We start from the raw sequence: 26924 nt of genomic DNA on the forward strand, positions 1-26924 counted from the left end.
CAGACCTTCATCAGGTCATCTTTGTTATCTTCGAAGATAAACTGATGTGTACCGAAACATTCCTGTACCCAATAAATCATTCTTATTTGCTAGTGAAGATGCAGGAGTGCCCTCTTCTTAAAACACGTTAAATGTATTTTGAGTCATTGATTTCTTTATCTGTAGCATGCACGTTTAATTATTTTAAACACAACTGTAGTTAAACAAATCTTTATTTGGTTTTGGTGCCCTTTTACATTTGTAACACTATCAAATAAAATGGAAAAAGGGTAGAATAACATAACCAAACATCTTAACTTTCAACTAAAAGTATTCCATTTTTAAAAGTTCTTTGATGGGTGAAAGAAAGTCGTCAACCTATATAGGCCTCATTAAAATTAACATGATTTTACAGATCAGCTGTAAATACTAGAACATGTCTGATCAGTATTTCTTCATGCCATTTTCAGACAGTCTACTGAAAGATGCATAGCAAAGCTTCTAGGGTCATCCTGAACCAATTGAAATGCCCCATGACGTCTGCTAACAAGACAGTGATGTGCCTTTGTCTTTGATCACAGTACCCGAACATTTCGTAGGGACTGACCCAACTGCCCTCCTTTTAATTAATTTTGTGATCAGTTCCCTTCATACCATGGAGGCCCCTCAAAGCTCACACAATTCAGCAGTTTGTGCCTTACACTGCAACATAGTCTACAAGTGAACATGAATATATCAACTTCCCATTATCAACTTCCCATCATTACTTAATGTCTTTAAGCAGAAAACTGTATTTACCAAAGTCATTGTCATTTGGTGCTAAAAGATGGTCTTTTCTAGCTTTGGCCAATTTCATCAAAAGGAATTCCCTGCGCTCTATCCACTCTTTAAGTTCCTGGTTCCCATGCGCCAGTTTACACAAGTTGTCCTCCGTGCAGGTGCTTTTGAGGTATCTGTAGAAATGTGCAACAGGAAAAAAAACACATAAGCAATCACAAGCACATCGAATCAGTCACCAGACGCAAATCTTTAGTGGTCAACAAGCTTACCTTTCACAAACTCTGAAAGTGCCTGTGGGAAAACGATACTGCCAGCAGTTCTGATCATCTTCAGAGTTGAACACTTTGTCTTTGTGTTTTTCTGAAGTGATGTGCTGCTGCCACTGCTTGTCACTGTTGCAGTTTTTACCACACAGCCAACAGTGATTACCAGCCTGTCGAACATAAAAATATGTTTTTTTTTAGGAATAATCATTCAAACCCAGGTTCCCCCAGGGGTCTATACTTGGCCCCCTTCTTTTTTTCTTCTACACCAAATATCTTTGTCAAAAATAGCTGATCTATAAGCTAACAGTGTGTCACAGCATGTTGTGAGCTTGAAGATCTTGCCATTTTTGATGAATGTTCGGCTGTTTTTGCACCTAATGAACCCCCAGATAGTCATTCCAATGGGTCCCCAATAAAAATGTTTCCTTTTTCTTCTCTCGCTCTCTCTGCTACATTCTTGTATGTTGAAATGAATTTGCCAAATTTGAAAACTATGTACAAATGTCACATCATAATCGATCTACTAAAGATTTTATTCAAAGAAAAATATAAAGTTTGTCCTATAGAACATGTGACGTGAGTGAGAGAGAGAGCAGGGGATGAGAAATGGACAGAAACGGTTAGGCTACAGTTTCAAGATATTTTACAAACGATAAAAAAGACAGAACAGAGATTTGCGACAGTATTTATTGCTCTGGATTTATTTCTTTTTACAAAGGGGGATTACCTTCAAATAATTTATGTCTGATTTATGCTTGCGTCGCACCGGAAATAATGATTTACAACAGAGGCCCGGAAAGGGAAGCGTCCCACAAGCGTATTCACGTTCTCCAAGTATAATAATAACATGGCCGTGTTGTGCGGGAATGTCCCGCATTATAAGTGCTGAATTAGTTGCAGGATAAAGTAGTATGTGTCCCGTGGATGACGCAATGGTTTGTTTGATAACCTAACCTTTCTTAAAAATATGCGTCAGACGCAGGGCGTTCAGCAGCTCTGTATTATGACATGCCCAGAATAGGGATGCTAGGGCTCAAATGGTCAAGACTTGTTTACTTTCTCTCAGGCGCTTTTTGCAGGTGGCAAAAGAAAACAAATGAAAGCGTGTGATGACTTCAAACATCATTTCAACATCAACTAGACGACATTAATTTCACCATCTTATCTATACGTTTTTATAAAAATAAATTCAATATAATGTCCTTGTGTGTGTGTGTGTACACACACACACACACACACACACACACACACACACACACACACAGTATATAAAAACAAAATCAGTAATACTTTAAAAATTAGGGAATTATCTAATTAAGATACTGTTGAAATGGCTAAAGCAAAGTGTAAATCCATGAGCCTTGAAACCCACACAATGGGGCTTTGAGCCTTGTGTGTTTGGGCGACACATTTATCAGCACAGCTGTGTCTGCAGATATGCTCTCATGGGGAGCAAGGAAGTCTGCAAAAAGCTCTAGTACTCCCTCATTTCACCTGACTATTGTTCAAGATCTGGTCTGAATGAAATGTTTACTCCAACTTTGGCTAAATCCAGACAAAATTCAAGGTGCAAGGGCCTTTTACCCGGATAGAGGAGATATCAAAGGAGGGAGCGATATAGAAAGTGAATATGAAAGGAAATGGGGTGATTTTCACAGTGTAATATGATTGGATATTCTACAGGTATTTTTTGTCCATTATGCATACTCAAGGTCTATTGTTCATTATATGCATTTCCAGACGTCAGGAGGTACCAAGGTATACAGCCTACATGAAAGGTTAAACCCCTATGACTATGCCTTACGAATTCATTATGGTTAACTTCACTAGCTTCTCTAGTTTATATACGGTAGTTAATAGCAAGTTAGCCGGATAAAATGAGCTACTAATCGGCTAGTAAACTGAGTTCTACATTTGGAGTGTTTGTGGATTGTTTAAATCAATGGCTCAAAGTGCAAACTTTTATTCTAGCTGGTACAGTATTTTAAAGCTACAAGCTAAATATGTTTGACATTCTCAAGGTCTGAAAATGTGCACTGCATTAAAGGTTTCATTGAGACAACACAGCTGACTAATCTGCCCACCTACGCTTCAGTTACAAATAAGACCATGAACGACACATTTTCAAATGATAGTTGCACCATGCTGCCTGCAAATGCTCTCATACAAGCAGTGAAGGAAATGCATTCGGCAATACAAGGCTTTCCACGGTGTAAATGCACCCTGAGAGTCCAGGCTCCACTCTCAAGCTTTTTTAAAACAGACAGATTTGTTAAAACACCATGGTACCTCCCTTCCTCTTTCAAATCTGCATACCCATAGCCATGTGCCTCACTACAGCAGATCTTCATGTGCAAAATGACCCAACAGCATTTTGGCTGAATGGTCATTACAGTAATCTGCATCCAAAAAGTGATAACCAATTGAATTGCTAGGTACATTTCGGGTCAATACATACATACATACATGTCTTGAATGTATGTATTGACCCGAGCAAAAAGAGTTTCCCTTGTGGATAATAAAGGACATCTAAATTCTAACCTACCTACCAATTCAGTTGACATGATAAATCTTGACAGCCTGCTGTTAGTAGCCATCTCCCTAAAGATGCTGTAGTCCGTTTGTGTGAATTTTCTTAATAGACAAGGGAAGGGAAGCCAGGGCAAGGTGGCACAAGGCACGGGGAGAGCGGACTTCTTTTAAGGGTAGCATATTGTATACTGGGAGCTTTAAGCAAACCTTCACAATGTTGATTTGCATGTGTGGTTGAAAGTATTGTATCATACTGTACTGAGACAAAAGCATTGGCGGTTGGGAAATCGACGTAAAATAATGGCCACCATGTGAATATGGTCAGATTAAAATGTTTTCATGCACAATACATTCAAATCAGCTGTTCTTACCACTTCTTCACTGTAGTCTGTGGGCATGAGAATCTGCTTGCCATTCTCCCTAACAGACTTATTGGAGGTCTCCTCACTCCAGCCTGGCTTCTGAGACTGCAGCCACTGCTCATAAAGCTGGTCCAAATCTGGAACTTAACGACGGAGAAACAGTGTGACAAAATTATCATAAAGGCTAAACAATGTGACAAAATGTTCATAATGGCTACGGTGCATGACACGTCAATTACATACGTTTTAGACCAAATATGATTATATATATATATATATATATATATATATATATATATATATATATATATATATATATATATATATATATATATACATATATATATACAGGGTCCCCACACATTTTTAGCAATGAATTTCCAAAACTTTTCCAAAACTTTTCCAGAATATTTAGCCCAATTTCCAGGCCTATATAACAATCATTCAGCGCAATAATGTGTCTCTTACTCCTATGTAGAATGCCCAAAGATAGGCAGTGTAGCAAAAATAAAGCATAGAATATAGAATAGCACAATTTCATTCAAAATTTCGTGCAAAATTAGGGCATTGCTCACTGGAAGACTCATTATGGCATCCGTATGACTTATTTTATTTAAATAATATATGCCATCACACAGCCCGTTCGGCGAAAAACTACTTATGTTACATATTTCGTGTAATGTTATACATGTTTATGAAAATGTTTTGTATTAACAAAATCAATAGCCAAAAACAATGCATAGCCAAATATTTTTCCAGGACCCTTGATAAATTCCAGGACCTTTGATCAATTCCCAAACTTTTCCAGTACTGGATTTTTTTTTTTTCAATTTCAAAATATTTCCAGGAATTTCATGACCGTGGGGACCCTGTATATATATATATATATATATATATATATGATAAACTCACTGTTGTTATCCTTCATGTAGGTCCAAAGGTCTCTTTCCTCTGCACTATGAGCAAAGCTGCAGTTCCCAATGTATTGGCACTTCTTTCCTGCAGTCACATGCATGCAAATCTTGAGAGAGGGGGGAAAAGAAAGTCATTTTCTGGTCACTATGAGTACCATGGATTAACAGGCTTTCAATAAGAGTTTTGTGGCCAGGAAAAATCAGGATATCCATGTATTATGCACACATACCTCAAATTGCAAAGGGACAGGCTTTTTGGTTGGAAGTGGTCTCACAGTTGTCCACTTTTTGCGCTCATTAGAGCTGACCAGCACCACTCGTCTGTCTTTCGACCACCTGAGATGAATCAAAGGTAAGTGTCAAGCCGGTGTCAGAGGGTTAAATTGAGATGAATCAAAAGGTAAGTGATGGAGGTTTACATACAGTATGAGATTAATCAAAAAGGTGACAGGGTTAACCCATTAATACCAGGAAAGCATCAGTGTCATTTTAGATTTTAGCACATTAGTTCTCAAAGTGTACTTTGGATATTCAAAAATAGCATATCTACAAGCTCATAGTGCGTCACGTGCCACACTATGAGCTTGTAGATCTGCTATTTTTGAAAAATATCTAAATCAAAAGGTGACAGGATCACATGTGTTATCAATCAAGTGACAGACGAGAGGCTTACATATGAGATAAATCAAAAGTTAAGTGGCAGGGTTACAATTTGTTCTGAATGAAAAATCTACCATTTGGTTACTAGAGGTGTCCCGATTCTGAATAGAATTCAAGAAAATGAATGACCGCATTTCTTGAGGTCCTCTAGTGGCAAAACACTATAATAATGCCATACAGTGTAATATGAGGTGTAGCAACACTAGTGTGACAACCCTAGACAGTATTATTGTTTTTAACAGGATGAGTTCAATACAAATGATACATTATGTGCAATATACTTTGTTAATTAATGAAAAGACAAACAACCCTGAAGAACAATTACCTAATGATGTTATTTAAATGCATACAACAGCTAAAGAAAGTGTTATCTGTAAAAGCAGGGTCTACATAGTATGCTCCACAGTACGTTTTGAGCACACTCCAGTGGCAAGAAGGGGCTGCACTAGTAAACAGGGCCCTAACACCTTGCAAGTTCTGAACCACCACTGACTGATAAAAAACCTTGACCCATGTAGGTTCTGGAGCCTGCCTACAGCAGGGGTTGCAATAGGCTCTGTGCATAATCCAGGTAGTCCAGGTTTCCTAAAGGTGGCATACCCGCTTCAGGTCCAGATTCCCATAGCTTCACCTGATTGGAGCGGTAGCATATTTAAACCGGTTGTCATGCGTTTCAGTTTAAATCTACTGCCGCACCAATCAGGTGAAGCAATGGGAAACACTGAACCAGAACCAGGTATGCCACTTTCAGGAAACCTGGTCTACAGTTATGCACTGAGCATACTGCATTGGTGGAGAGGCTGTCCTTCCCAAGGTAGAACAACAGGGGAGGAAGGGTTGACTTTATGGCAGAAAACAAATGTGCTTCAGCCACTCCTAAGCAACTCCAAATATCCATGGCCACCACTACCACATGGTCACTTTCTGGATAACCCATCAATGAGTGGAGGGAACAAAAGGCAAACAGACTATTATATGATGTGAGCACAAATTATAATATAATCATACAATCATACAGCTTGTACGCCAGACTGCAAAGGGAAAATTTGCTAAGGCCATTCAGTGCATTATACACTGTACCACTCTCACTTGTGAGCTTTGCCACAGCTTTTCATTAGCATGTTAATCTCTGCACCGTTAACACATTAAAGTAATACAATGCAGAATCCCAAATAACGATTTTTAGCAACCTCTGCTGGTCACTACCGTCACTGCATACAATTTCCGTAATCCTCGATTACCCAGAATTCCATTCGTTTTCACCGGAAGCCGGAAGCGTTTCAAAAAGCGATCTTTTAATTGTTTTATACTATCTACGGATCGTTTCTCTTAGCCAGTGGAGCATTAGTTACCATGAGCTGTGCTTTCTTTTTCTGTTCTTTTTCGATCTTCCAATCCTACATTATCTTAACATCAGCGTGAGGTTCCTTTTTGTTATAGCGCGGTAGTTCCTGGCCAAACAGGAAACCGTTGCGGTAGTTCCTGGGGACGTCGGCCACGACGTCATGACGTTGGCCAGGAACGTCATTTTCCCGGGAAGGTCCCCCCAGTCCACTTTCAATAGAAAATATATAAATAAAAGGCTTCCGGGGGTGAAATTCACGGAGTGGGTGTTGTGAAACTTTTGCCACTCGCAAAAGATATACAATTTAACTTTAGTTTTGTTGAAAACGTTACCTAGTATTACTTTAAGTGATAATACTTTACAAATTGGGTAGCATATACACATTACAGTTACTATGTCAAACTTCTTATATATATATATATATTTTATGCTTCTAACAATTTCAACTTCCATAACGTTGCACCTATGCATCAATCACTAAGTCAGTGATTTCAAATCTGCATCTCCCATAGGGAATGGGTTGATTCCTAAAAAGGCATATGCAGCTCCTGGCCAGGTGGGAACAAGTCCATCTAAATATGGACAGTGAGACAGCTATGTAAAGAAAAGGTTAACGATTACCATTTCTTCTCACCATCTGGAGACATGTAAATACTCACGTGTGTCTGGCCTTGGCTGTACAATACTTCTTGTTCTTGTCTGCTTCAGACAGTTGGCCATTTCTCCAACACAGGCCACAAACGAACATCAGTTTCAGATTTGGCGGTCCAAACTTCCTCTGTGAATCGAGAATTTGCCAACAGCAACACAATAATAAGAAAAGTGATGGAGAGACTGGAACAGATGTAGCCAAATCTAATTAGTGTCCTTTACAAAAAGCAAAACAATAGGGCTGGGTACCGCTCACATTTGAACCAATACCCAGTATTTGGTACTGGCACCCAGTAGTACCTCTAAAAGTCATTTTCTTTTTTTACAAAAAATATACATTTCTGTACAAAGATTATTATTATTTTCACTTGAGATATTAGACTTATTATCCAAATACAAAACATGCTATGGCTGTAGAATTAACAAAGTAAATGTTTGTGTTTATTCTACAAGTAGCAGACTTTTGCGCAACTGCACACTTCAAAACAACATTGGTAAGACCCAGACCTCAGAATTAGATGTCAAATAGCAGAATTCAGCATAAAGACACTTTCAGGGAAATTTGCTTGTGAACGAATATACGGTAGCTTCAGTGCTAGCTATATACGTCAAGTAACATTAACGTACAGGGTTTTTTTTTCTGGGCAAATCATCAATTTTGGATGAGTGAGTCATGCAAAATACTAGTACTGAACATCACAGCGAGCCATTCATTTTGATTTTATTTTTTTTAAACCCACTCAAGGTACCAAAATTTTACACAGATTGATCTGAAGTGAATAGGTACTCGTAGTACGGACATAACTTCATCTTATGCTTAACGATTACGCTTAAATGTACAGAGTTTGGTACCCGACCCTACAGAACTGTAGTTTATCCACAGTACGGTACTTTGTGTTTTTCTATGTAAGATGGTGAGCAGAAAAGAGACCATGGGATAATGCTTTTGTGCATTAGCACACTTTTCTCTTGAAGTGCAGCATTTGTAATTATGCACAGTGTTTTATCAGTTGCCACACCAAATTACATACGCCAAACCATTCTGTTTATGGCAATGGTGACGAGTGGCAAGTAGACTATGTAGCTAAATTATGCAACCAACAAGAAGAGGTCAAACTTACCTGGCCTCCTGGCAAGGAGCCATTTGTACTCACAAACTTCCGTGCTTCTTGTACAATATTTTCAAAAGTGATGCCTATGAAAAGAAACAGTCAAAGTTAATTAAAAGAAAATAATCAACAAGTAACAACCTCACTGATTTAAATGCAGCACAACAACAACTGTCTTACCAAGGTCCCGTTGCATCATCCAGACCTTCAACTCAATCAGGCTGTGGGCAAAGAAACAATCATCTTCTCTCACACAGCCAAAGCGCACCTCGTGACGACAAAGGTCCAGCTGGCACTGTGGATGCAAGGGTCTAATTTTAGAGTAACGCACTGTGGTTTCCTCTAAAATGTGGACCAGGCACCTGAAAAAAGTAGAACGTTTATACATTATAGTTACATTTCAGTTTTGCCTGAATGCAAAACAGCCATCAAGTTATCCTCGCCATAAACGAAACAACAAAGGGGTTAGAATCTAAAAAAATTACATTGCTTACTTATTATCTTCAAAGTCATGCTTCGTCACTGGATGAGAGCAAACAGTGGGGTTGGCCTTGTTGGGCTTGCTGATTATTCTGGGCTTGTGGTCAAAACACACCTGTTGACAGATATCATTTTAGAAGTTGCAATTTTTGACAAGAGGTTGGGAAGAAGTATAAATAGTTAGTCATACGTTTACAATAGGGACATGAGAAGCCCTAGTGCATTTTTCCCCAAGATGAAAACATACTGTATTTCCATACAAGTAGCATTTACCCCCAGATCAACAAGGTATTAACCCATTAAGACCTGAGGCCGACTCCACAAATGCCTTCTAAAATCAGTAGTTCTCACACTTTCAAGATTTTCAAAACGATCAAAAAATAGCAGATGTACAAGCATCTGCTATTTTTGAATAGCCAACGCTAAAATAGAAAATAACACTGATGCTTTCCCGGTTTTAATGCATATAGATAGATACACATCTGGTAAAACGTTCACTACAAACAAATACTATGTATCAATTGCACCAATTGGGGGGAAGAGTCACAAATGCAATATGCTACAAAAAGAGGATATAACTCACTCTGCAGAGAAACATGAATATCCCACGGTGTTCCTGCAGGACCTTGGGGACTGTCAACTTGGCACTATAGTTGGGCCCAAAGGGATCGAACAGCAAATCCCTGTAGAGAAATCCTTTTCGCTCCAGGGTCCAAACATCAATCTCCTCCTGGCAATACGCAAATGTGCAGTGGCCAGGATATAGGCACTCTTGTCCAATGGACACTTCTGCAATAAAAAATATCAAATATCTTTTAAAATGTTGTATTTATCCGATGCCCTTACCTAGAGCGAATCATAGGAGTAGCAACAATTGTATTGGCTTAAAGGGTCAAAGCAACATGGTTCCAACAAATGTGTAACAAAATCTAAAGAAATTAAATACTAGGAAAGGAAATGTGATTAATGAATGAAGCGCTGTTGCATATTCACTTTTTTTTATTTATATCTGCCTCTTGCTTGATAACCTGACATACTGCCAACAGACAATACTCTGAAGGAAAACTGGAAACCTTTTGGTTAGGTCACCTGGTCTTAGGGCAAGACCACTTTGGTAGAGGTTTGGGTTGTGTATTTACCTTGCCATGATGTAACTCCAAGGTGGACAAGAAATCAAAAATAATTGCTCCATTGATTAGAAATTGATAATTCTAAATTTGCTCCTCATTGACTTACATTGTACGGTAAAACAGCTCTCAAAGTCACTCTTTTAGCACATAAACAAACGCAAACAAAGTTGATTCAGACAATATAGAACATCACCAAACCCAGTACTGTTTTTATTTTTTATAAAAATGTTAACTTCCTGTTGATTTTGCTATTTTTATTAAGAAGACAACCCGGACTGGATTCGCGGATCCGGATCTTCAAATAGTAAAATAAGTAGGAAGTTAACAATTTTATAAAAAAAACAAACAGTACTGGGTTCGGTGATGCTCTATATTGTCTGAATCAGCTTTGTTCGTGTTCATTTACGTGCTAAAAGAGTGAGTTTAAGAGCTGTTTTACTGTACAATGTAAGTCAATGAGGAGCAAATTTAGAATTATCAATTTCTAATCAATGGAGCAATTATTTTTTATTTCTTGTCCACCTTTGGAGTTACATCATGGCAAGGTAACTACACAACCCAAACAAAGTGGTCTTGCCCTTTAAGAGTCAATATCTTCCAAGTTATGAACATAGTTGAAATGGTAATTAAGTGATAAATTGGTAGACAATGTAGTTTTTTGTAGTTGTTGCATTCACAGCCTGTATGTAGTTTTGTTTAGCCGTCTCCTGTCAAGGAGTGACGTAAGAAAGAACTGATATCCATTTAGTTATTGGATACTGCAGTGGACCGTCTCATCGGGCTATGGGATGGAAAGTGAAACTACATTGTCTGGGAGATGGGATCCCAAAGCCGCACCGTGTGGCATACTTCAAAGGGCCTACAAAATGTTTGATCTGCTCATATTCTAATATAAATGTATAGTGCACGCTATCCTACACTATGTGTCTCAGCTAATCACAGCAAATAGAGGTGGAGTATTGAATATGATTGGCTGTAAACATTGCTTACACTCAACAAAAAACAAGGAGTATACAGTATATATTTAAAAAGGAGGAAAGGTACACATTTTAAGCCCCCAGGCCAAATACCAAAGACTATAAAATTGAAAGCCAAATACCAATGCCCCCCCTGCTTGGCACTCAGCATCAAGGTTTGCTTTTACTTGTATCACACTGCCTCACACTACAGAAACAGGAGATGCTATGGGCCACATGGCTACTTACTTACTATATATTTATTAAAGAAGAAAAAGTACACATTCTAAGCCTTCCTCCTCTGTAGCCAAAGATTTGACTCACTTTCACACTCGAGTGCCGTGACTTCTTGTCCAGTGCGTCTTATGTCTCGGGTTCTTTTGCAGTCAGCCTGCTGCATGCCTATGTGATATCAGTGTGACGTGGTATGATAAGGGGTCTATATACGTTCTGTTACCAGTGATCCAGCTGTGTATCATGTCATAAGAAATTGATGTTGCTTCAAAAACTATACCGTAAGCAAGGAGCAAATCTGCTCAATTCTCCCGTCCTCGCCTTTCCTCGTTGACTCAATACATAAATAAATAAAAAATAATATAGTTACCCTTGCACAGGTAATAGGGTCCAACATATTGGTTTCTCGTTGGTCTGGGTCGGATTAGCTTCCAAGACTTGTCTGGTAGATGTTTGATTCTACCAAGTAAAGCATCCTTCTTGCATTTGTGCTCTTCAGTATGTAGTGTGTAGTCTAACATCCCGGGCCCTGTAGAGTTCAAACACATTAGCCACCGGACACTGTATTTGTTAAGCAGTAGTAGTGGCACTGTAACTTTAACTATCAACCATTTCTCACCAGATTTGACGAAGCATTGTGAACATGCTTGTCTGAATTGATGAGTTTCTGCTAAAGGATTTTTTGCCAAATCCACAGCAGGAGGAAGGGCTGGGTTATTAGGCATACCTACAGCCATTCCCATGGGGCTATCATGGTTGTTGACCTAAGAGAAAAACCATTTTGGAAGATATACAGAATACATTGGTATGAATGTATATAGAGACCATTTAAGTCTTAATTAGGAACATGTACAGTACGTACCTGTGTAATGAAGGAATGCTGCTGACCATATTCTGGGAAGGAAAGCAAACCAAATGTTTCAGTTTATGTAAAATATACAATATCTATGAATCAATCAACCATGGAAAGTAAAAACATGAATATGGTTAAATCTAACTGTTATAGTTCACTTACAGAAAAAAAAGATTTTGACTATGGATTGTACATCTAAACAAACTATGGACTGCACCTTAAAACAAACAAAATACCAAGTAACAATGTAGAATGCCTCATGAGCTTACCTCTTGGATACTCTGATATGGAAAGCCTATCCAATGAATCCATGGGTGAGCTGAATGAGTCCAACGTGTCTGCACCTAAATATACACTTGTTCCAGACTTGTGATATGGAGGCGGCAGATTTACAGTACACGGCTGCGTCATGTTGAGAAATTGGTTCATATGAGAAGGCATGTAGAATGCACTTGGCATGGAATTGCCTGAGGCAATACTGGTTGGCAAAGGAATAGGCCCCTTCATTGTGGGTATATCCTGAAGGGAAAGGAACAATAGTCATATTTCACATTGGCATGTGCCACAGCAAGGGTCAACAGATTTTCACACACTGTCAAGAATAAGCCGACACTCAAACAAGGACAAGATCGTGGTCCTACATTAGTTTATGCACTAACCATGGCAGATTCTGGGGGGCCTGCTAGGTCTAGTAGATCATCAAGGTCATCACCAATGATATCACCTATGATATCGGTTTCAAAATCTTGATGGGATTCAGGCAAAGGGTAGGATGTGCTTGCTCTAGACCCATTGACCAGTGTGGGCACACAATGAGACACCGTCTTAGGCATAGGCACAGACACAGGCACTGGAACAGGCTCGAAGTTGCAGGCCTCAATTGAAGGTACAGAAGAGCCATTGCTGGGAGGATGTTCATCCACAACTGTGTCATTCAAAGGCGAGTGCATTGCCACTGGAGATTGGACCGGTAGTTCAATCCCACTTTCCTGAGACACCCTAGAAACGTCTAAAACATGAGAAGAAGGTGGTTATAATCGTCCTTTGACAATCACTTCAAAGTCATTGTCTTTAAGCAAGTGATGGCATACCTATTTCTATATCATCCACAGAAGCAGACCCAGGAGATGACCCTGATGTTTCTGAATAACTTGATTCATTCAAGACGTTCAAGGCAGGCTGTTAATAAGAAAAAAGAACGTCACTGTCAGGTCACACACAAAAAATGTTGTTCTTCATGCTGTCAAACTTGAACAAAAAAAAGGATCATGGTTTAAGGCACTGTAGGTGATATATTTTGGTTGGGGAGTTAAATATCTCTATATTCCCATAGTAATCATTGCTAGATAGTGTTCGGTAACTGGAGTCTTTACAGCTCCTTAGTAAACAGAAAATAAATGTTCTGGTCAGGATACCAATTTTTTCCAATCAGGAGAGAGAAACCACACAGGATACAGGATAGACAGGTGATGAAACAAAGAAATTAGCAGACGAAATTGAATTGAAGATTGTTTAGGGCTGGATAGACGGGGAGACCCCTGTTCCTGAACAAACACTCTACATCATGACTATCAGAATATCATATTTATTTAACTTTTTAACCAAAACAATCATTTGCAGCACCTTTATCCAAGACATACCTTACTCCTAACGTAAGCTTTACGAATTTTCAATCCCAGCAATTTGGCAAGGTCCTGAGTCAATTGTATGACATTTGGATCCTAGGGAAACAAGAAAATATTTAAAATTATTGTTCAAAATACAACTTGAAATAAAGGATGAGTAACAACAAATTACCATATGTTAATTTATGTGTACACAGTTCTGTGAAAAATGTCTGGTTAACTCCCTCTAAGGAAAGGCCAATCTATGTTCTCTTCTGCCAAGCCCCGTGTCCAAATTTTTCCTTTCTTTTTTTACCCTGCCTACAGCAGTTTGTGACAGGGTATCGTAAATGGTACAGATGACGAAAAAGTGATATGGCGCAGTTCGGTTCCTGCCATGGCCACAAGATGTGCCCACAAAACATATTTTTCATCTCTCTCTCTAGGGGTCGTCCCCGTCGAGCCCTCCAGTGGCATCTCCAGTTATATCTACCCTCCATACATCTGGCTAGCTTGCCAGTACTTTCTGCCCCTGCATCTTCCTACAGGGACCTACTAACGTGGATGTCGTATACGATACGACATCCACGTAGGAAGGTGTTGGGATCGATACCCATGTGTTGGTGCTAGGGGTGTGCCGATATATCGTCCCACGATATATCGAGATACGTTTTCGTGACGATATGTATCGTTTTGGGGGGAAAAATATCGTTTTGATTATTTTTTTTTACAATAATAATAATAATCAGGCATACAAACAGTCCCGAGGTGAAAAGGGTGAAATTAGTTGGTGCCCACAGCACAAGTTTGCTGGCTGGGAGCTCCTGGGGTCTTTAGGTCTTCCCACAGCAATATTCCTCCCACCCAACACTCCCCGCTGACAGGTGCCGCCCCTGCCTGTAGGAGTACGTGCAATGATCAATATAGACCATATTCACATGGCGGCCATATTGGAATTTAACATTGAAAGTGCCACCACCCGGGGTGGCTACTTTCATTGACTTCATAGAAACATGGCCGCCGTGTGAATATGGTCTATCGCCCTCCCCGTCCAGCTTTCTCCCCCAAACATGGGCGTTGCACGCAAAACTATATTTTATATGTAGCGTAATCCCAAGTGTCTTGTATCCAGTCATATGCTCAGTACTGCCAATCTGAATGTTTTGCTTTTTAATTCCATTCCAGGCTAAAGCATCTAATGCATGAATGACACACATACTGGGTGTGCTGTGTGTGAAAGCTGAGCTCCTGTTGAACCCCACGGGCATCTTAGGCCGTATTTTGCCCGTGCATTACAGTTTGCAGTGAATTAAAATGTTTAGCGAAAAAGCTGTGTTTTTGAAGTAACTGCATACAAGACACTTGGATCATACTGTCGTTTTTAAACAGATTTTGATTTGCTGTTGTTAATCTTGGCTGCTTATTAACTTCAATTCATCAAGTATATTCTTTGTTTCTGGATTTTCCATTCACTATAAAGCAGTGGTAGGCAACAGGTGACCAGAGGGCCAGAACTGGCCCGCCAGCGCCAATATCTGGCCCGGCAATTTCTTCAAAATAATCTAAAATATCTGACTGTCCCACATATAAGCTTGTGGTTCACAAAGTGGGGTCCGGGGACCGCCAGGGGTCCTTGGGGGGGTTCCAGGATGTCCCCAACAAAATTATTGATAGTTCGGAACAAACTGGACCCTTAAGGCGGCTTTCCATATACATGGACTTACCTAGCCCCACCCCACACCGCCCACCACAGCGACGGTTTCCACTACAATGAAGTGGGTAGAGTGGTGTGTAAGTGGTACTAAACTGGTGCCTAAAAAGTACCCAGTCTTGGGTAGGTCTGAGCTGGGCTAAGCGGGGCTAAAGCTGTGATAAAGCTGATTGGTCGGCTCACAGCTGTGTCTGTCCACTCAGGTGTCTGTAAAATGTAAACACTACGGTAGCAGTGTTGCCATGTCCACTTATTATAAGCAACATTGGGCTTATTTTTCTGTAAAGTTGCTTGTAAATATTGGTAGTACTTTCTGTAAAGTTGCTGGCAAATATTGGTAGTACTTTTTTACAATTATCTGAAAACGTATTAGTTACTAGTTACTAGTTACTTTTCAGATATAAATGATTACATTATAAAACATACATTAAGCCCTATTTTATACCTAGGCTATTTGAAAATAGCCGATCTACAAGCTCACAACGCATCGCATCATTGTAGATCTGCTATTTTCAAACATTTTAGTACTTACTTTTGGTACCTTAAGTACATTTTGATACCAATAGTTTTTGTACTTTTACTCAAGTAATTCCAGACTTTCACTTGTAGAGTGCTTCTACATTGCAGTATTGATACTTTTACTTAAGTAAAACATTTGAGTACTTTTTCCACCACTGCTTGTTTCTAAAATGTAGTTGATTATTTGGGGCTTGTTTCATATGTTGTTGAAACCAGTGGTTCTTAAACATTTTCATGTCAAGGACCCCCAAATTAATATGTATTTGTCAACATTATATATGTATATATTTTTTTTAAATAGCAGATGCACACACTCACAATGTGTCGCATCGCTACGCGTTGTGAGTTTGTAGATCTGCTATTTTCAAATAGCCGTAGATAGTCGCTTCTTTTGGGATTGTTTTCATAGACCTGATTGCTTATTTTTTTCTGCTAAACCTGGCAACAATGAATGTGCGACGATACACGCTAATAATGTTTTTTATATAAGTGATGGCAACGTGTTTAAACGCCACACAGGTCTTCCCAACAATAGCGAAGATTAAAGTCAGGGTGAACATGGCCAAATAATAACTTAAGAGCCAAACTAGCTCTGAGGAAGCACGCTAGCATTTAGGCTAACCCTGTAGCCTGAGGCTAAGTTGGTGTGTTAAAGAAAGGGGCGTTGATTTCCTTCGGGAGGGGAGGGGAGGGTGGGGATTTTGCGAGTGGGGACTTTTGTGCAATGGAAACGCAAGACATTTTGAAGCGGTGCGGTGCGGTTCTGGACTGTACTGGACAGTGTCGTGCTTATGCTGTGATGGAAAAGCGGCTTTATACTGTAGGTCTGTAACTCAGAGGGTGTACAAATGGAACCATTTGTACACCCTCTGAGTTATTACCAGACTGGGGGTCCTTGAAATGAAAAGGTTTGAGAACCACTGGGCTATAATGACCAAATAGACACCTGAAGAATGCTTTCATCCATATTTAGAGTGAATGACAGGTTCACAAGTGAGGAACCTGCCTGGGCATGCCCATGGGGTTCACACCGTTTCGCTCAACAGATCTTGAGCTCCCATTCAATTCAAGAGCTTGTTTATCCTCTGTTCGAGTATTACCGTCTTGTCTGTTGTCTCCAGATAAAATGTAATTTATTTTTTTTAATTACTAAACAGCGTTTCCCTTATATGCATGCAACAGTGGCCCAGGGGACACCACGCCTTCATTTGTATGTTAATTATTATTATTGTCGTTATTTATTTTTACGATGGAAGATGACTCAGTTTTATATATTTATAAACTAAAGTAAATAAATAAACTAAACTAAACTAAAATCATTTTGCGCTATCTTTCGGCCTATGGACGCTTCATGTTACACATAGGAAAAGAGAGAGGGAAGGGAGATTGTGTTGTCAATTAGTGTTTGTTTTGGTTTGTTTTGAATAAAAAATCATGGTCAATAACTGCATCTTGTGCAGGGATGTATTAGGTCCCGCGTAGGGGAAAAACATCTTGTGCACAATTGTCTCTGCCAGCAGGTCAGTAATCCTGAATGAATAACGAAAGTGCAGGTATAAATCTGTCGTCATACATTTCTACGGGGTGTAATCAGTCATGGAGAATGCGGTGCTGATGCAAAACAGCTGGTAGGATTCACATTTCCAAATCCTCCAAGTTAAAGGACTTTACACCTACTACAGACTAGATGTAAGATTTGAGTTGTAACTTGTAACTAACTATATTCAGCTGGTGCAACCCTTAAACTGTTAGTAGTGCGTAAGTGTATATTTTCTTACTTAGAGATGGTGCAGGACCTGCACTGTCATTCTTGTGGCCACAATAACTTACTGAACGACCCCATGTCACAAATCATCTTCTGTAAATTGTCCCTGACTGTGTGATTTTACCAAGGTAACTTCAGAATGGAAGGGAAATTTTCAGTTCAATGATGAGCAGCCTGCCCCACAGAGATGATTAACGTTTGAAAAGGGCGCTATCAAGGTCATGGTCAGAATTGAGAATGGTTGTCCAAAGAGATTATCAACTTTTGGTTCGGAAAGATCAAGGTCAAAATCAAGTGACGTCTCTGTCAGTCGCTCGAGTGCAAACTAAGACATGGTCATGAATAGTAGTTTATCAGTAATAATGATGTGCTTGTTATTTATTGTATGGAACCATGTTTCCCTGTATATAGGAAAGATATTAAATGGAAACCGATTGTGAACCTAAATTCCATTGTGATGCGAGATCATATAGTGTAGGAAAAATATCCATCTTCCATGAAATTCTCATGATGTTGACGCCGCAAAGCGATAACGTAAAACTTGTCATTTCACGTCATCGGGCATACGAAGTGTACGCTTGAGGTTAACCAAAGCGCTTGAACACTGGATATGCACATGACATATTTTCAACTGAAATAACCTTGTGACATGTTGTACAGCACTTTGTCGCTGAAACATAAATCAGATCTCTCACCTGAGGCACTGCTAGAGAACACTTGGCAACAGCCTCATAGGCCTCTTGATGTCTCCCCAGTTCCTTCAAGGACTTTGCTTTTCTGTACAATGCTTTGTAGTTTCCTTCATTCAACTGAAGTGCCTTCTCACAGTCTTCTAATGCCTGGTCATAGATCCCCTAAGGAAAATAAATTAAATTGTTGTGTAATTGTTCTACCTGTTCACAACATTAAATTGAATGTTGTCATGATTAGAAATATAGGGTGGGACAGACAGTTGTGGAAGTTATGATGTAGCATCTAATTAACACATATTTGGAGACACTGAACAGAATGTAGTTTCCCCCCCCCCCCTTTCAGATGAGGTTACTGCCTGGCCATTGGTATTGTAGATACTGTTAAATATCTAGATACTGGAGTGGTCTTGGACATAATGCAATAAAATGTCTCTGATGGGTGGTGTCAACTTCACAACTACTGGTTTTACTTTAAATAGAACTTAGCATTATATGTTAAAATGAACGATAACAACAGCGATAACAACACGTTATGGTTAGTAACATCAACAGTAATTTTTCATCTACTAGGATTGGCATGTGTATGTGCAACCATCACAATTTCCTTACCGGTACAATATTCAAGTATGCTGCAGCACGATTTGCATACAACTTTTCTAGTAGTCCTGATGGAACAGCGATCTCTTCAGAATCTGCATATTCTGCGATACTCAAGGCCTCAGTGTACATTTCAATGGATTTTGTCCATTCCCCTTCATTAAACACATCGTTTCCTTCTCCAAAAAGATTCCACACAAGGTCCTCAATGAACACCTGGATAAATAAAAGAATGAGTTTAAATATTGCATTGGATATATAATAACTGTGATTTGCCTTTGAATTCATGTTATTTTGTATGGGTGAGCCTTTGTCTGTGCCTGTCACGTGAAAGTTAAGTGTTAAATAGCGATATATTCTGATAGTAATCCTTATAGAGTGTTCAGTCTCCCCGTCAAACAAAAAGTATATGTTCAGGTTGGGACAACAACTTCATCCAATCAAGAGAGAACTCATACCGGATAAACAAATGAAACTGAAAACGATGAAAAAACAAGCAGACAAAATTGGAACTGGATCACAAGCTGATAAATGATTTTTGTGGAGTTCTCTCTCCTGACTGGATGAAATTTGAAGCCCACCTCGAAAGATGGGGAGACCCCTGTCACTGAGCAAACACCATGTATGTATGTATAGTAATGATTACTAGCAGAATATAGTCAGAGCTTTCACTTTAAAAATATCACATACACTACCTTTACACCAAATATGTAGAAGGGACAAAACATGTTTTGACATCAAAACATGAGTTCTACTATGAGAATAGAAATGTGTTATTTTTTACCTCGTACTGCTCTTGAGTTCCGGGAAAAGGCAGGGTTGATCTAAATGCAAAGAAGTGTAAACTGTTTTCAAGAAATACAAAACAGGATAGTCAGACCCAAACATCGTGCTTTCAGTAGGATCTGTGCATAACTGTAGTCTTGGTTTTCCGACGGTGGCAAGGTGTTTGAACCAGAAACACATATGACACCTTTATGTGTGTTCCCGGAACAAATCTGTCTGCTGAACCAATCAAACAAAGCTATGGAAAGTGAACATGCCACCATCTGGAAACAGGACTATAGAAATAAACATAACCTGTATTTCTTTGTACAGATTCCTAAAGGTGGCCCATTTAACACAATGTATTACATGAATCTCAGCCTAAAACAATTCTCTGCCATTTAATTTACTCATTGCAATTAAATGTCATCTTAACTACCAGATAGTATGCTCTTTTCTTCATTAACACATCTGACAATTGTCTCTCACAGCTTATGTTGTAAAATGATGATTCATGTGCCCTCGTATTAATTTATCTGGGACTGTAGCAGTTGTAATGTATGCACCAATTGTGTCACTTTAACATATCTTTTGTATTTAAATGCTATTAGTGATAAGATACAATCTAAATCTACTGAGTACATAACTTTCCTTCTACAAGTTTGAGTGGTTCTGATTAGAAACCATCAAACGGGAATAGTACATGTCGGAATAAAACGAACAAAAACAAAGCATAACCTGTTGGCCTACCTATAGGCTATTAGGCTTGTAAATCCGAAAACCCGAAAATTGGGTCAGGAAAAGTATTCCCGTGACAACAAGTGCCACGTTTTGTCCGTTTGATCCATCTAACTAAGCCTGGAATCAATACCGCAAAATGATCTAATAAGACGTCATAACTTCAGGAACATCTGTCCAATTCTGCTGATGAATACTTGATTCTATGTTGCCATTGAGGGGCTGTCTTTACTAATGCTAGAAATAAATAGTCTATATTTTGAACAAACAAACCTTTCTCCTCAGGAGGCATTTTGACACGTTGTATGGTTAAACATAGCTTATTGTAATAAAATTTATTCTGGGTATATTTAATTTAGGTGCTACTGTGTAACTGCATGGACAAATCGTGTACGTTATACTATACATGTATATACGTTATACAGTTAACTGCATGTTAACTTTATGCTGGCACACAGAAACCCCTACAGTTAACACATTAAATGGACCACCAGCTAATGTCATTGGCTTCAGATGCTTTTACTTTTCTAATCTATGGCGTATCAAAATGTCTGCTGTGAAAAAATATCAATTATAAATCACAACTTAATAAGTATCCCCATTTTCTTCTCACAAATCGTATTAGCTTATAACTGTGATTTGTAATTCTGCGAGTGTACTAATGTAACCATGGAGAATAACCAAATGTAACCCATGTGGTAATGTTTTTGTAGTCTCCCAGAGTAAAATGAACACTGAGGATTTCACTGTGTGGAGCAGGTGACAAGCCACATTCAAGACAACTTACTGAATGAACTGTAGTCCTTTCTGAATCTCATGCCAACGACTCCGTCTGTCCTGACACGCTCCAGACATGTTCGCGTGTTGATATCAGGTCCTGGGAGTCAGTACCTACAATATTGACATAACAACAACCGTCACTGTCTCTTGGAAAAGAGTCATTTAACTTCCACTACCATTGAGGTAAAATCCTCAATGTTAATGTATCAACTTCAACTTATCAAGTTAAATGAACACTAAATATGTATGGGCTGTCTAACCCATCCAGCGATGTGAAGGTGGGGTTTGTTTACATACAAAAATGTAACCAAATTAGTCCTTGATGGGTTTCCCAGCAAAATGAACAGTTTGATGCACTTGCTAGAAGTTAGTTAGCCCAAGTCTAACTTCTAGCAAGTGACATCAAACTGTTCCTTTTGACAGTGACAAGACAAGACAATGAGGTTGTCTCATAGAGGTTTCACTCCGTTTTATGTCCCCATCCACAAAATGCAGTACAGTGCGATACAATACAGTGTACAGAATAGACAGATGTAGAATTCTGCACTAAATCTAATCAGCAACCAAAAGCATCTCTTATGGGGGTCCCTGCTGGCACAACATCTTTTCATATGGGGGTCTGTGTCCTAATACATATCCATGTTGGGGTTCATGACATACAAATGTTCGAGAACCACTGATCTACATTAAGAGTCAACCTAACACTGAGGAATTTATTGCGTGGTAATTAGACTGTCTAACCAACAACATATTTACAATAGTTTCACAATAGTTGTTTTAGAACTATACTGGTCTACACAATACAATTGATATTAGTAATTCAAGAGTGTATGACTGTAACCAAATTGACCCAGTTAAACTAACCAACAGAACTTAGTGAAGATCATATTTACAACACAGTTTCATTCCCAACATGATGAGTCTAGATAACGTCTCTGCTTCCGCATTCATTCACCAGACAGACAGTGACGACATTTCCCAATAATTTTACCAAAGGAGAAGCGAAAGTCTGATATATTTTCTGTCAAACGAACAAATAACTTAAAAACGTATAATAATAATAAAGCTTTATTTCTTTTTTTTAAACGTTTATGCGAGTTTCAATAACGTCCTCCAGCCAGTGAGCACAGCAGTGACCGACAGTACATGTCAGAGTTAACACACGTGTTAACAAACGGTAACGGTTAAAGAGACGTTACCCCCGTATGAACTATGAACACGTGTTCTAACGTCCAGCACCGAAATGACTGACTAATCATCAAAGTAACGTTAACGACGTTACCATCACTTCCTTGTAACGTCGCTCCTTCCTGATAGCCAACATGCTAAAATGCTATCGTTAGCTTCCCCTTCTCCCCCTATACCTCCATTTATTTATTTATTTATTTATTTATAACAACGTATCTTGGCCGTGCGAGCCCGACAACAACTTAATAGCCGCTTTGAATCAGAAATAAAGACAAAAACTTGTATTCATGTTGAAAACGCTTGGCGTTTTTCCCCCCTTCAGAGCAGCAACTGAGCTCCGATAGAGCTCAGCTGCTGCTCTGAAGGGGGGAAACGAGTCTTAATGTATGTTAATGTAGGGCTGATGTTAGGTTAGCTACTCTGCGACGAACACAATCTTCGTTCAGTTAAAAAATACAGCTTGTTTTAGTGTTATAATGATACATGACGTGAGAGGTTTGACAGGTTATCTATTTATTCCGGCGCACCCGTTGTTTCCTGCCTCGCCGTGTGTTGTTGGTTCTCGCCGTTCTCGGAAGTAACGTTGACACACAAAGCGAAGGCATGTTGTCTGGGGCTGTCTCTTTTCTTTCTTCTCCCCAAGTTTAGTCACACAACGCAAACAAACAATGGCCCGGCTTTTAACAGTAAAGAAATGACACGAACGGGGGCCACAGATGGCCCCGAATTACATACTTACATGAATGGATCGCAACGTCTGATAGTGTGCGGTAACATGCGCTATCTGTAAAGGAAACTGGGCGCAATTCTGTCTTTTAGCTCAAAGTGTTGTAGCTAATGTTGTAGACGTGCTGCGTTCTGTCGCTAAAGGCCGCGCTTCTCCGTTTTCTTCTCGTGACATTTGAGGCAGTGCACACAACGCGTCTCGGCTGCATTGCTGCCCCGCACTGGTGCTGGGTGAAAGTGCAGTTTAATATACGATACAGGAAATGTGACTATACCAGTTCTGTAGGCCAATTATGGTTCTCAAACTTTCACATTTCAAGGTCTCCCCTTAACTCTGACAGTGTACAAATGGAACCAAATGGACCGGGTCCATTTGGTTCCATGTGTACACTGTCAGAGTTACAGACTTGTAAGGGTCAAATTAGAACCCCCTAAAGCGGTGGTTCTCAATGGTCCGGGGACCACCAGTGGTCCTTGGGAGAGTTCCAGGTGGTCCCCAGCTAAATTATGGAGAGTTGATAACCAAATGGACCCTTACACATCTTTAGTGTAAAATGAAAATGATACATTTTATGCTCTCAAGAGTTACATTATTGTTATACATCTGCATTACTTAATTAAATAATTGTTATTTTGATCAATGTTTGCCTGTTATCTGTCCTATAGACGAATCCACAGACGCGCTGCCTGTAGCTGCCTGTAGGCGGCCATTGCTGCGGTGTCGCGTCCGCGGAGCGTTGACACCGCAGCAATGGCTGCGCCCAGGGCAGCGCTCCGTGGATTCGTGTATAGAGCGTGCCAAAAATCCTGAAGGGGGCGTCAACAAGTGTCTTTTGGTAGCGGCGGACATCTTTGAGGGGTAAAAACCAGGTTAACATTGCACAATGCCACGCCCAATGCCATGCCCCCCCGTGGTGACGACACGTTGGCACGCTCTATTGGTACCACTTCAATACAGCATGGAATTGGACAAAATCTATCCAAAGTCTTGGGTCTGAGAGTCTAAATGTCATCAAATGGTGGTCCGTGGTAGCCTGGTAAACCCCCCCTCCCTCCGGAAATCTCATTTGCATTTGGTTTCAGGAAGGAGGGTCTGGGATTGCTCACAGAGTAAAGCTGCCCGAACCGCTGCGCATACGAACCAATCAGCGGCTGCTAGGGGCGGGATCATCCAATCACCTGCCTAGTAGCTTGAAAAAATGAAACTCCGTCTGTCATCGATTCTGCGCCCGGAGTCTCAGATGCAAGTACGCTGTGAAACAAAATGTGTGTCGCAAGCTTCTTCCATTTGACGGAGTGAGGTTAGGTCCGTGGCTCAAATGCCTAAATAAATAATGGGCCTTGATATGAAAAGGGTTGAAAACCACTGCCCTAAAGGAACCCTGAGAGTCACTGGAATTCACTTTGAGAACCACTACTGTAGGCATGTCATAGTCATATTGTTCTAAAAATGTCACATTCTCATCCCTATGTACAGTATTGTATTAAACAAATCAACCATTGTAAGTTTCACTTTCTTGTATCTGAAACAATGATGGATTATAGTGAGGGGAGGGCAACCTTTCGGGAAAATAAAAAGAAAGTTACCTGGCTGACATACTGGAAAGAGACAACCCAAAAGCAAAGTGAAATCGAATGCTATTTAGCCCTAAATAGAGAATATACATAGAATACCTGAGCACTGTGAATGACCTATAGCTCTGGTCAATAACGTTAGAAGGAGTTCTCGTTCCTTCAAACGCCATGGACCAGGGTGACCCAAAACTAAGGAAAGCCTTGACTAGGTCTGACTTGAAATGTTGGAGGCAGACCTCATCGCCAAGGTTCGAGCTGAGACGGTGACAGTGAACACAGCCTTGCAATAGGGAAAGGCCGCCACAGACAGACCCCGCTCCCAAGGGAAGACAGGCTATATGCACCCACTACACTTTCTAACCACCCATGCCACACTATACCAAGACATCAGAGACACATACTTCCCACAGATTACATAAACCCGAAGTGAGTTTGAAAACATTACCAACGACAAAAAAATCTCATACTGGGAGAAATACAAAAATGTGCGAACACAGCAGCAAGATTTGGGAACTGTTGTAATAAAAGAAGGTTATAGCCAATGGAATACAACTACCCGTGACTACTAACCATTGTGTTTCCTGCACTATCTGTACCGAGTGGACCTCTGTCACAGACCTACTGCACATACAAACGGAGCTGCTACCCTTAAACACATTTGAAATCTGAGGCTTTTTGTATACTATTTTAAATAGTTTGGGGGAAAATGTCCTAAAAGTGACTGCAAATGTGCCATAGCTCTTTTACTTTACTTTTTTGCCAATAAAGCCCATTTGAATTGAAAATACATTAGTTTTAAAAGGCTTGTGACATAACCCAGTGCCATACAGTGATCACCAATCACCAATGCTTTCATGTCTTAACTGCTAATTGGAATAATAGAAGAATAGAAAACGTATTAATTAAAAAAAAAATCTAGCAAATAATGAATCAATTGTTTAATAGAATAATATATTTTTTTAATATTTTTTTTAATATTTCCCAAAATGTCTAATGGACAACAGACAAGAAAACAAACAAACAAACAAAAACAAAAAAACAAAGGTCAAGGGATGGTCGGAAAAAACTGAAAAGAAAGGGGGGGGGAAAAAAGTTTATATTATTTAAAAATGGACACCTTAATTTTGAGAGGTCTGCTACATTGGCCAAGTACACAGCATTTATCCCATCTTTTTTTAAAGAATTTGTTTGGGGGCTTTTTTATGCCTTTATTTAGAGAGGGATAGGGAAAGTGGGCTGACAGGATACGGGGGGGTGACAAGGTTTTAGTGGACATCAAACAACAATGAAACACAAATGTATGGGACTTTTAAAGCTTATGATAGCACATGATCCTGTTTCATCTACAATTTTTTTTGTCTACTTGGCTTTTATTCAAGTAGTATAGTAACCGAGTACTACTGTAAACAGGTAACACACGTGGACCATTGCTACTGTATGCCTTTCATAGGCACATGTATCTATAGGCTATAGGCTATAAGACTTCTAATAGATATTTTCCTTAATCCATAATATACAGATTCAGAATATGAAACATTACAAAAATCACCTAATTAACCAACCAGGACACTGATATATGATTCCTACTTTTTAACTGGTTTGACAGTAAGTGTTTATTCTTTGAAAAATAATCCTTGGAATGCAACATAGGTTAATAAAATAGCCATAAAATGAGACAAGCCTGAACAATCTGTAAGGCTTATTATATTTCATAACTTTATAACTTGAATATGTTTGTCTAGGTCTCGTCAGTCTGTGGTTGGACCATATCTAAGAAATTGAAGTAGCACTACTGGTGTGATTAATCAGTGGTCGAAAGTAACTAAATACATTTACTTAAGTATGTACTTAAGTACAGTTTTTAGATAGGCTACTTCTACTTTACTTAAGTATATCTTTTTGTCAATACTTCATAAGTCTACTCTAAACTTTAGTTACATGTTACTTTGTAGATTTAGATTATTATTATTACAAAAGAATGTAGAAAATATAATTGTCTTTATGCCAATAGTT

General features: G+C 39.3%; 1 protein-coding gene across 2 annotated transcripts; it reads right to left on the reverse strand.

Moving 5' to 3' along the window:
• Positions 1 to 194: 194 nt before the first annotated feature.
• zc3h7a (zinc finger CCCH-type containing 7A) lies at positions 195 to 23512 on the reverse strand. Of its 2 annotated transcripts, XM_080447962.1 has the most exons (23): positions 23350 to 23512; positions 21430 to 21533; positions 19924 to 19963; positions 19152 to 19355; positions 18546 to 18704; positions 13892 to 13972; positions 13343 to 13430; positions 12911 to 13260; positions 12521 to 12770; positions 12261 to 12292; positions 12018 to 12162; positions 11769 to 11927; positions 11489 to 11566; positions 9662 to 9867; positions 9093 to 9193; positions 8779 to 8960; positions 8611 to 8684; positions 7498 to 7616; positions 5064 to 5169; positions 4832 to 4940; positions 3929 to 4062; positions 1029 to 1192; positions 195 to 932 (listed from the first exon to the last, which is right to left on the reverse strand). In XM_080447962.1, exons 2-23 carry the CDS (start codon positions 21495 to 21497, stop codon positions 743 to 745), a joined length of 3039 nt encoding a protein of 1012 aa, XP_080304088.1. In that variant the 5' UTR covers positions 21498 to 21533; positions 23350 to 23512; the 3' UTR covers positions 195 to 742. The 2 variants fall into 2 exon arrangements, with proteins under 2 accessions (XP_080304088.1, XP_080304089.1); XM_080447963.1 differs by lacking the exon at positions 11489 to 11566.
• Between the last annotated feature and the right edge of the window lie 3412 nt (positions 23513 to 26924).

The sequence above is a fragment of the Gymnoscopelus braueri genome (assembly GCF_963280865.1).
Source record: "Gymnoscopelus braueri genome assembly, chromosome: 13".
Lineage (NCBI taxonomy): Eukaryota > Metazoa > Chordata > Actinopteri > Myctophiformes > Myctophidae > Gymnoscopelus > Gymnoscopelus braueri.